The sequence below is a fragment of the Dicentrarchus labrax genome, unplaced genomic scaffold, assembly GCF_905237075.1.
Source record: "Dicentrarchus labrax unplaced genomic scaffold, dlabrax2021, whole genome shotgun sequence".
Classification (NCBI taxonomy): Eukaryota; Metazoa; Chordata; class Actinopteri; family Moronidae; genus Dicentrarchus; species Dicentrarchus labrax.
The window spans coordinates 1,280,468-1,293,118 of record NW_026136722.1 but is presented as its reverse complement, the minus strand read 5'-3'; the positions used below and the strand labels follow the sequence as shown (position 1 = coordinate 1,293,118).

At 40.1% G+C, this 12,651-nt stretch overlaps 1 protein-coding gene across 1 annotated transcript; it reads right to left on the bottom strand.

The window, feature by feature from the left end:
• Positions 1-564: 564 nt before the first annotated feature.
• slc6a16a (solute carrier family 6 member 16a) lies at positions 565-12,109 on the bottom strand. The gene is made up of 12 exons (XM_051388930.1): positions 11,809-12,109; positions 7,099-7,324; positions 6,766-6,923; positions 5,949-6,075; positions 5,680-5,855; positions 4,993-5,103; positions 4,628-4,869; positions 4,040-4,223; positions 2,718-2,919; positions 2,215-2,374; positions 1,946-2,108; positions 565-1,704 (listed from the first exon to the last, which is right to left on the bottom strand). Exons 1-12 carry the CDS (start codon positions 11,809-11,811, stop codon positions 1,360-1,362), a joined length of 2,097 nt encoding a protein of 698 aa, XP_051244890.1. The 5' UTR covers positions 11,812-12,109; the 3' UTR covers positions 565-1,359.
• Between the last annotated feature and the right edge of the window lie 542 nt (positions 12,110-12,651).

Sequence of the window (12,651 nt, the reverse complement as noted above, 5' to 3'; positions counted from 1 at the left end):
ATATCGCATTATTAGAACATTTCTTTGCACTGCAGCCTCTTTGTTTTCTTTTCTTTTCGGTCTCTCAGGATGTTTTCATCTGAGATTTGTTCAGGCAGCCTATACAATCTAATTGATAAAGCTATAATTAAAGGGACTTCACCTACAAGTAAAACCTCGACTATAATTTAGTAAATTATATCAAAATATAAAATCTTCTTTAACATCTAAAAACATGTATGTGATTTGAAGACAAATTTGATTGGCAATATCATAAATTGCTAAAAGTTTAAATTACTATTCTGCACTTCCCACCATAGAAAACATTTCTATTCTTCAGTATTCTGAGACCTTTAACAATGGCACAGTAAAAACAAATAAACTTTGTGAAAAAATTAGAAAACCCCGTCAACATTTAATCTACTCTTTCACAACATAAACTATATATATATGTTTGTTTGTTTTTAAATCAAATGTCCATACATAAGGCCCCCATGAATATTCTCTGTGATCTCTTGAAGGCATTCTGTTTCATGTTTGAGTGCTTATGGTGTAAATCATAAAAGACACATCCAGTCAGGTTGCTGCCATCTAGAGGTTTATTTAAGTCCTCATCTAATACAGTACAATACTGTTACACTGAACTCATGTAAAAACATTGCTGAGGTCTTATGAGGTAAAATGATACAAATATAATGTAAAAGTTATCTTTACTGACATATTAACATCTGTCATTTCACATCCAAACAAATGAACACAAATGTTCAGACACACACACACACACACACACACACACACACACACACACACACACACACACACACACACACACACACACACCCTCAAGGTAGAAATCCATATTTGGCATTTAGCTAAAAATACTCATAAAGTATATTTTTGGCTGTTGCTGCCTTCCTTTAAACACCAGTCAACTCAGTTAAAAGCAGAAACAATAGACAAACCTGGTTTGACGTGCTGGCGGCTGTCAAACCACCAGTCTAATTTCTGACTCTAAAACCTTCCGTAAATTCTTTGTTTCACCAAATATAGCAGCTTGTTCCTTTTTCATCTGTGTTTTCATTTTCTGAACAGTATGATGATTCAAAAATTAATGGAGAGAGGTACAAGAAGGAGTTGTAGTTTCATCACTACAGAATCTAAAAAGCTTTTGGTTTGATTGGTAACGCACCATCAATAATATAAATAGTTAAAATAACTTGAATATGATAAATGGACGCAACCTAAAGACTCAGATAAGGAATAGCTGTGTTTATGACTGCCCTCCCTTCCCTTTGCAATCTCTCTTGCTCTTACACTCTCTGAGGTTTAACATTTAAACAGTTTGTCCTTTCACAAACATCTATCCTCCCACAGCTGTGCTCACACCCGTGTATCCAGTTCCTCATCTTCCTCCTCCTGCTGGGGCAGAAGCCGGTAGTGTTCGTTGCCCATCGGCAGGAAGGCAGTCCTGGGACGAGCCTCTTCTTCCTCAAGAAGGACTTGGTGGTGGGAGTTGGAATCCAGCTGCTCTGTGGAGCTGCACTTTGTGTACAACTCGCGGTGCATCTCCTGGCTGACTGCCTCTTCAGAGCCAGTATTACGGACACTGCGGTTCTTCAACATGGAATGGATGTAGCCAATAGGCACAGGCAAGCTGGCAAAGAGTATAAGCATGACAATCATTGCAAGGGCCCAGCCAGGGTACTCCAGAGTCATCTCAGAGGCCTGAACAGAGGAAGAGACGGAGCATGTCAGAGAAGCATGGGCAGGCACAATACTGCTCAAGAGTCAACCGTGTTTATCACAGTACAAACAACAGCTTGAAACAAATCAGAATTTGTTATAGTAGTTATTGAGTGCAGCTGGTATCTTGGTTTATATGTCCCCACAGATTGTAAACTATAACAGTGTACTTTGAAATTAAATTCTTCTGTGTAAGACAAAAAGCAGTGGTCCAGTATCTTACTGTGTTTTGATTCCAGGAAGTGTATGTGGGCCTTTTGAAGACCATACGCAACAAACTGGCAGCCAGAAGGCCAACCATCGCCAGTAAACACACATACTTCCAAAGATATTTGTAAACCACTGGAGGGCGCCATTTGAGCATCACTTCAATGTCATCCAGGAAGCTGTAGTGATGGAAAGTTGAAGTTTAAATGAGATGCTTCTTTTCAAAATAAGAAATAAATACATAATTTAATAGAGAAAAAACTTCCAGAAATGTGTCTTTCTTACCGATCTGTGCCGTAAACCCATGCCACACTAATGGTTTCAAAGATCACTACAATGACTAACGGTAGAGTTGCAGAGTAGTCATCAAACATAGTCACAAAATAGTTGCCTGAGCGCTGGGTGAACAACAGTCCCATTATGAACCCCAAAACACAGCTGAACACTGAAAAACAAAAAAGAATACAGATATTGTGAGAAAATAGCATTTATCTGAACAAACATGGTGTATATCTGAAATAAAACACGACTGTATTGTCAAAACCTTGTTTGTAAACGTTTGCAAACAGACATTTTTTGTGTAGTATTCAGAGGCAATAGATTTTTAAATTCTAAAAAAAAGTTAGAAAATGCTGACAGGCCTATTCAGTATACAGTCAAATACCAAAATGCACTGCCTAAGGAGAAATATTTCACTGTATAAATCTTTAACTTAACCATAAATGCCTGCATGTGATTCCCTGTAATACCAAGCATTGTTTGAACTTGTGTTCCTGTGTGTACGTTACCAGTGAGAAGGGTCCGATGGCGCCCCAAGAGGCCAAAATTGTCCATGAGAGGTGTGAGGATTCCTTGCATGGTCCCAAACATGGTGCTGAGGCCCAGGTTGAGCAACATTAGGAAGAACAGTGTGGACCAGAAGGGGCTGGCAGGGAACAGGGCCATCACCTCAGTGAAAGCAATGAATGCCAGGCCCGTCCCTTCAACACCCTGCAAAGGGAAGACAGAAGAGGTAGAGTGAATAAGTCGGAAAAATAGTTTAATAAATGTTGACTGCAGAGTACAAACAAGTATTTGGTGGCCGTGTGCACCTTCGGGCGATAGCACCATACCAGATGCCCCGCTGTAGCAGTCTCTGCAGTAGGGGTGAGGGGTATATTCAATGTGCCACCAGGGCCTCATAACCAGTGCTTTATGCTTTATACTTTATTTAATGCTGAACATTTAAAACTAGCTCTGAAAGGGCTTTGCACATTTATGGTAGATCCAAAGCTACATATCTGGCAGGAGAAGGCCAGAATATACTGCTCCTGTACCTCTGTACAGTGTAAACACTGTTAGATAACATGACTTTTAGTACCCCTTCCTTTGTTTCTTTAGTTTCTCCTTTCACTCCTCTATCACAGCATGCTTCCCTCTCCTCCAGACACCTACTAGATGCAGTGACCGATATGTTTTCTTCCTCTTGCCAGCAGGATATTTTACAATTCCCTTACAGATTCCTCGGGGGTCCTGGGAATGTCAGCACTCCACCTACTTACTATTGTTATTGAAATGTTCACCTCCCTGATTATTTTTAAGCCAGCCAGTGTCTACTCCGGCACATCATAAAGCAACCAGTGGTGATCCTTTTCACTTCTTGGAAAGCTAGTTTAACTATAGTACTGTATGTATAAAACAGGTTCTTGGAATTCTGATTTTCACCATGGGTAAAGACTACACCTTAGTGCAACATGACAGGCCTGTTTTTATACCAATGGTCACTCCATATTACTGAATATACTTAATATACTTATATAATCATTCTTCCAAGACCACCTTCACCTACCAGTCAGTTCTGCTTCACAATAAAACATATTTAATTAATTACTATTAACCTTCTTTGAAAAACTAATGATTGTTGTTGTTTTTTTTGTTAATTGTTATTGTTCACTAACTGTCTTTCAACTATATGTTTTGATTGTATTTGAAATTCTTTTTGTCTGTTAAATAATTCTCCTGAAGGTATTTTCTGCTTTTATCTCTTTGTTAAAGTCGTCAGATGCTTAGAACTCCTGTCTTGATATCCCCAACATAAAGAAAGTTCATTTAAATTATATCTCAATGATACCTTATTCATCTCCTCCTCCAGACTGCAGTCAGTGATGTTAGGACCCACAAAGGAGCTGTGGTGACTGTACCACTGCCTATATTCAACTAAAGACACAGAGCCAGGATCTGTCGTGTTGATCCAAGGCCAACCAAGGCTCTGGTAAGATTCATGGGGCGTCATGGTGCTTAGGTGACCAAGATTCCTGGAAGAGTTTAGAATAAAAGGATAATATAAGAAAGTAAATCACTCCAATGTTATGGTTAATTATCATGGTTAATTAACACGGCAAGTAATATTCCAACCTTGGGTGCTCTCATACTGTTGTATTTTATCAATCTGTGTTTGCCTTTAATACTTTCATCAACTGACTAATTGATTTTTTAGATTTACAATCCACTGCAAATATGACTGAACACATATTTAAAATATTTTTTTCTAGCCTTTAGGCAAAAATTCTTTGTGATTACGGCCTTTTTTAGTATGTTCCAATTATACAAATGTGAAATCAGTTATTTCGCCAGCATTAGAAATGATGTAGTTAATAAGGGGGCCAATATTATCAGTACCAATGGCAATATTGGCGCACACACATCCACACATCCGTACTCAGCCACACAGCGTAGTGCGATGTTCTTGGCACGGAAACCCAGCACAACAAAAACCACTAGTGAGGCCAACACAGAAGTCATGAAGTTGATTGCGGAGACCATCAGCGCGTCCCTGTGGCAGTTGTTGTGGACAGGATTGTAGGAGGAATATGCAATCACGGAGCCGTAGCCCAGTCCGAGGGCAAAAAACACTTGTGTAGCAGCCTGCCGCCACACCTGCACATTACCCCAGATTTCCAGCTGAAAAACACAGAAAATCAAAGTTTCATAAAGTCTAAGTTTAATTTCCATTTGGCATTGATCAGATGAGAGTAAATATAAAAAGGCAACAGAAATACAATTTAACATGAAATGTGTGCTTACTTTAGGGTAAAACATATAGGTGATTCCGTCGATTGCACCGTCCAACATCAACCCTCTGATCAGGAAAATAAAGAGCACCACATACGGAAAGACTGAGGAAAAGTACATCACCTAAGATTTGGAAAAAGGAATGGAGGATGATTTCTGTGCCAGACATTTTAAAAGAACAGTTTGACATTTTTGGCTTATTTGCTTTCTGGCAGAGTGTTAACTGAAAACTGTTACCACTACCATGTCCAAAGTCTGTCTCGTTTGACATAATGGACATATAGTGGATGAGCATACAGACACATGGGAACAGGGGTGCACTGCCGAGGTGCCCTTGAGCAAGGCAAGAAACTGTTCACTTCAGCTTTGTTGGAAACTATTTCTTGGCTGATCTTTGCTTGATTTTTGATCCCTGCTGGTAGATGAATTTTGTTGACTCTGCGCAAAGCCAGGCGCAGTTTCCACTCAGTTTCCAGTCTTGTACCGAACTAGGCTTACCAGCTGCTGGTTGTCGTTTATTTTTAAAAAGGTCCAGTTTGTAATGTTTAGAAAATAGCAGAAATAGAATATAATATTCATAGGTTTTCATTAGTGTATTTCCAAAAATGTCCTTTACAATGATAAAGTGTGCTGAAGTATTGGCTGTTGATGTAGGGATCCCTGGGGCAGGGGCGATAAAGGGAAGAGAGGATAACTCACCTTGGCAGAGGACTTGATGCCCTTGATCATAGCCAAGGAGACAATAGCCCAAGCAGCCAATAAACAGCCCGTCATAATGGGGTTGAACTCTCCGGATTCTTGGATGGAATTTGTGATGTTAAGGGCTTTCCGAAACCAGAAATAAGATGTTGGGGAAGAACTTGCACATTCTTTCACTGTTGATTGAGGACAGACAACCTTAAAGACATTGTACTGGCATCTACGTGACGTCTCATTATGATTAATTCTTGATTAAGTTATGTCATTACCTGTGCCGTTGGTGGTTACATCAAGTGGACAATGCTCCCATGGCAGAGGATACTGAAAAGAATTACCCAGGTAGAACAGGCTCCACGCAATGATAACATTGTAGTAAAGAGCCACGTAAAAACAGACCTAGAGGAAAAGAAAGGGTTCATGAATGATTGACTTAATAAATTATCAATATTTACATAGCAAGTCCTTGAGATATAGTATATGTGCTGACCTGTATATTGTTCTGTTTAAAAGTTATTTCAAGGTCAAAAATGTGTTTTCCAAGTACAACACAGCAAACCTCAGATTTTTTTCTAATGAATGTGTAACAGAGCAGCGAGGATAAGAAACCCAAAAAAACATGGGCGTCTGAGCATACAAGTATACGTCTGTGCACTGCATGTGCACAGAAAGTCCCACTTCTGTTTGCCTTGTTCGGTCTGTAGAGAAAAGTGTTATGCAACAAGCTGCCAGAACTACAGAGCAAGGCCTCTCTCATGTTACAGCATGGCAGGATGTCATCACCATCCTTTCTTAAGTATACATACAGCGCGGCTAGTGAATAAAAGAACATTGTTTACGGTAAGGTGATAAAAGAGGTAGCACATGCTTTGGCTTTTTAAGGAGACAAATGGAGAAAGTCAATATTTTCCATTCTTTAATCTCAGCCTAGTGTTCATAGTTAAAGCACACTGCAGAATGCGGGATTTATTGCTTCTCCATTTCCCCTCCAACTGAAAATGAAGTATAACTTTTTTAGACAGATATGAACAGTTCCATTCCAATCCCAGAAAAAGAAAATACACATACACACAAAAATTAAATCCTCACCATGCAGCTGGAGTAGCCGATCCCTGCCAGCTTTGGGGAGATGTGCTTCCAAACACCGATGCTGCCCTGTCGAATGCTCTGGCCAGCTGCCAGCTCCATAAAGAACAGTGGAACTCCCACAATCAGTAAAAGAAAAACATACAGCAGCATGAAGGCCCCTGGAGGGAGGGAAGCATGGTTTATAAACATGAAGGCATATATAAAGGAGTTTATTATGTGATGTGTTGTCTTGCTGTGGTTTCCAACATCATAATTTCCATATAAACAAAGTAAAAGTTGTCAGCTACCGGTTTAAAAGAGAGCCACTGTGATCATTTCTTTACAGACACTCACCTCCTCCATTTTGGTGGCAAAGGTAAGGGAACCTCCACACATTCCCTAGGCCCACACTGAACCCCACCTGGGCCAAAACATACTGGATCTTCGAGTCCCACGCTGGCCGGTCTTCATCGGGTGTCTCAACTCCATCTAGACCATCCGCATTTGTAAGCTGAGTTTCAGACTGACCCTCGCTCAGCCAGACTCTGTCCTCACTGCCGTCCAGTGGAGGTTTCTCTGTCTTGTCATAAACAAAAACGAAGAGCGATAAGCTTAACTGATAAGCTAAATACGTTTCTTATTGACATGGGACGGTAGCCAGATCAAATTTCAACATCATATGTTATGCCAAGAAACCTTTTTGCACATGGAAAAGAGATATATATATTTGAACAGATAAACTTTTCCAACCACGCCTGCAAACAAAACAATGTGTGTATAGTAAGAATCTATTTTCAGGTTGGCCTAAATCAAGCGTTCTGCATCACATGGAAAACACTGAATGTGCTTTCAAGATGTCTGTTTCACATTCCAGATACCCACCGAGTCCGACTTATCACTTATCTGGCACCACAACAGTCTGTAACAATATGCAAGGGGTACAGTGTCTGGGGGGACTGACTTAAGACCACTGACAGTCTAAAGGAGGGAATGAGAGAGTGTGTGTGTTAAACTCTGGCCTCCACCCCTCACCTGCCATGTGTAAACATAATTGTCATATGTGGTGTAACTCATGCAGCACTCCACTTTCATAAATAAACAAGGAGCATATGGTCCATGTGGAGAAAAGGGAGACACTGAGATCATGTCTGTACAGTGTGCAGTGTCTAAACAAAACTAAAATAGTTAACTTTAAAGTTTTAATGAAAGCAATATCATCTAGCAATAGCTATTCACTGTATTACATTCTGTAATATGTTACGTTCTGCCATACCTGAGCTTGACTCAAACTCAAATACACAAGAGATTCACAGGAAATGATGCATGCATCTAATCCAGCATCACCGTTTTTAATTTTATTCTGTGTCATCTTCTGTAGTTTGTTAAAGTTATCCAAATGAAAAAAGACTAGAGCTAGATCTGAATTATCTGCCATTTAAATAAAATGAACAGAAAATGTCAGGGTTCACTGTTGAAAAAGAATAATGAAACTCTGCATGCCAAAGAACACCAGACAATACACAGCACTACGCACTCTCTCTAACAAAGTTAACTCAGATGAGTGGGCAAGATCCAATACAGCTTTACAAGTACCAAACTGGCTTTAGGACGTGACCTAGCTAGATGGTTTTTGTGTGCCACGTTTGCTATCAGCTGGTGAGAATGGAAAATTACAAGGGGTTCATGACCCAGAAAAGTACGTGGCTGGTCAAGACACATGTCCAGATAAGTCAGGTGATTTTAGAAATTCGCACACACACACACACACACATACACATACACATACACATACACATACACATACACACACACACACACACACACACACACACACACACACACAGTGAGAGAGAGTGACAAAAATACGCATGCACACACAAATAGAGAGGAGGGGAAGTGGGCAGAGCAGGAGCCACTGCAACTCTGGTTGAAGGATAGGATAGTCTTGGGTGACATATGGGTGGGAGAACCCACTGGGAGGTGTTAGTTTCACATTGGTTCACACTGTGGGTGGTGCCGAGGTGCATGGGTGGACCATGTAGTGGATATAGTTGGTAACAAGGCAAGAGAAAGGTTATTGGAATTAATTTCAACATTTTGAAGACCCGTTTATCATGGACCAAAACAGACTGATGTTGTAGGAGTGGTGTCAAACACCATCCCACAATTAGCTGATAATCAAGTAATCATATATCTTAATTATTAAGCAAATAAATCACTGGTTCCAGCTTTTTAAATGTGAGATGTTAGCTTTTGTTTTGAACTGTTAGACATGACGAAAAATATTCTCAGATAGAAACTATTATACATTAATCAATTACAATAACTGCTCATTGCAGCCCTAAATTAAGTTAACATTGGATAGTGATCCAACAAGGTTACCTGAACCACGTTTAGCTGTATTACTATACTGTTAACTGATAACGGCTGCTATCAGAAAGCTATCAGATCTGTGAGTAACCTTGGTAGAGTCAATCTATTTCCTTTCAAAGAAAAACAAAATGCCATTCTGAAAACAAGAGAAGCAACCTGATCCCAAAATGTAAAGTCGCACAAACAGACCTGTACATAAATGCAGATCCAGTTACACTCTTAGTGACATCGACAAGTTTGCAACAACAGCAGGCGTGTATCAGCTCTTCTGGTAGTTTGTTGATAATGAAGCAATTTACACACAGTTGTAATTTGTTGTAAACTGAGAAGCTGTTGTATTTCTATTTTGCAAAAGAACCTTCATATTTTTAAATTTCCTCCTCTTTTTCTATACTCAGCTAATCTTAAATTATCTTTTCTTGCCCCATACCCCTTTCCCCCAGCGCACACACACACACACACACACAGTGTGGTTATACATTTTTGTCTATTGGTCAGTCAGGGTCTATCTCTGGGTACAGTTAGGAAACAGGCAACCACACTTCTGAACTCAGTGAACAGTAATAGTAAAATGCAACCTGACTTTCATATTTAACGTAAATGATCTTAGATTTATTTTAGAACGTGTTCAATTTTGTTGAACCTGCTGCAGTATGGTATATTGTGTATTGGACATATGAGGAGTAATATAATGCAGTTTCACCTCTAACTACAACGTCAAAAATAACCTTAAAGTTATTATAAAACACCTCTGTGACTCAGTGTTAACTGAAAAAATACAAGTTCACAAAGTATTTTCACATGACTGTTCTCTTCTCAGTGTAGTCAAATGTATTTTTACTGTGGAGAGACTTATAGATATCTGGAGATCCATAAACACAGGTTACTCAGACAGTTAGGGCTTTCTTCTTTTGCAGTCTATAATAAAAACACCAAAAGCCATGATCAGCCTTTATCTAGTTGGATACCTACTAAAACTGTATGAGAAGTTATACATATTACTGTGGAACTCTGGGATATGCCATTTCTTTTTGCCTTTGTCTTTGGGATTGTGCCACTACAATTAATCAAAATAATTTTTGCCTAATGTTTATATAATGAATTCAGCGTGTCCATTACAGAAACCATTGAACAAGAGATTGATAGAAGATCAGTTTGCATATTTAATGATAAAGTGGCACACATGTCACACATACTCAGTATGTTTATGAGGATGAATACCTAAACCAGCATGACAGACACGTGTCTCTGTGTCTGCAGACACCCTAACCCTCCACAAACAGGCAGAATAAAGCCCCTTTCACACATGCAGTTTTGCATGTTGACATCATGTTTGAGAAGGAGCCAGAGTCAAGTCTCTCTAGGCAATCTGCCAACTCAGGACCTAGTAACCTGTCTGTAAGGCTTCCATCTTGGCTCTCATTCAAATTTCAACTCTCATTCAAACCAACTGCTACAAGACGAAGATCAGATCACAAAACCTGCAACGTCTTGTAAACCTTAATAATGTTGTTGTGTCAGTACTTAAAATTAGTAACACAAGATCTATTCCAGTGTCGACATCGCCTTGTGCAAACCATTACACAAATAACTGTCAACACGAGGGCAATCACAAACTATAAGAAAATAATCTTGAGGATCACCTACAAAAAAACTTAAAGAGGCAAACAAGGCGTTTTCTGCTGTCAAGTAAATCACAGCTGTAGCACAACAGCATCAAGGTGATGTAGAACTATCAGCTATAATCCACCAGCAAACAAACAGAGATCACTCAAGTTTCTTTGGTCACTTTCTTTACCTTGTTTCAGGGTTAGAATTTTATCTCAGCATACATTTAATGAAAGGAAAAGGGCCAACACCCTGCACAGGTATACACTTGCAAACACACATAAGATCCGCTTCCCCGAACATGCACACACATATGCACAGTGTGTATGGTGGGGCCCAATGTGATATATATTCATGGGGCCCAAAATCCCTGTGGAGCCACCCCACACCCCACCGCCAAACACCCCCCCCCGTATTGCATAAACTGAGTAGCCATCAATCATGAGCACACTCACTAATTTTTACCCCTTCTGTGTAGTTTATTGCCTATGGGAGATCATGGAAAAATACCTCGACAAGCAGTCTGTCTCACTATATATGTGCCAAAAACATACAGGCTACAGTTTGCAGACACATGATGGTAACTGGTGTGTGGGCTCTGTACTCCATCATATGTGATTTAAAATCAAACAGTGATTATAAAGTCAAAGTGCTGCTTTTCAGATTTACATCCACATCAGATTCAATGATCAAACTTAAAGTCAATGCCTAAAAATGAATAAATTATAGAATGGTTTATAGTACAGAAACATTCCTGTACAGATACACTGACAGTTGTTATGGGAGTTAAAATATATCCCCGAGCACAGCAGGGGTATTCCTGGTAACCAATGCACAGAAACTCTGCAGCAGTGGGGAGATTATCCAAAGTGAGGCAGACCGCAGTCATCAGGACTGACTGAGTAACGGACAAAGGAGTCTGGTTGTTAGCGGTAAGACAACAAACTGTAAGTGACAAGAAAAGAGAAAATGACAGTTCAGTAGTAAAAACAAGAAGTGAACATTAAAAGCAATTAGTCACCGGAGCTCACGAAGTCCCGTTATTAAAGTGCAGTTTAACGCTGTTTAATGTTGTGGACATACCATGCTGACTGCACGGTCCAAGAGAGGAGTAAAGTTTCCAGTCCTGGTGTTGGTTTCTCTGCTCGCCCCCTCTTCGTCCCTTTCTGTCAAGGCAACTTTTAAACTCTTCCTCCTCGCCTGGGTTTTGATATCAGTCGTGCTCACAAACAGGACGAGCAAGGGGGAGAAAAGTCTCGACGGGATAGTTTTGACAACTTGTGGCCACGTTTTAGTGTTGGAACAAACTGTCTGTCGTCGCCAACCCGAGCAGATATGAAGAAAGTTTGTGCAGCTTGAGCCAATGGGGAGGATGAGGGGGCTGAACGGCCCTTCCCCAAAGCGCTCAGCGGGGTTGGACTACAAGAGTGCAAACTGCTGGAGGTTCCTGTGCGCGTCCCACACACACACACACACACACACACACACAAAACAAAACAAAAGAGAACTTGTGCCCTTACTTGGGCCACAGCTCTATACATTGCATTTAGTTTGCAGAATATTTAAAAGCAAGCCGACGATGATAATTGTGCATATATTCTTACAATAAGTAGGCTCCACCACAGAGCGCAGAATAAAAATGCGCAAACTGTCTGCGCCTGATGAGCGCCCAATTAACTCCCAATTAAATCCCCCCAAAATAACTCCCATCAGCTCAAGCAACCGACTGCACTGATTGTTCCTGCATTCTGCAACAGAAACTGAAGGAAAATACAGTTCAGAGGGATTTGTGTGAGACCAGCAAACTCATAAAACAAGATAATTAATTAATACCGATTCTAGCTTCATATGCCTTAATGTAAAGATGTGGGAAAAAAGAAAATAAAGTCATATTGGCTCAGAAAATATTGGCGTATGAAACACTGG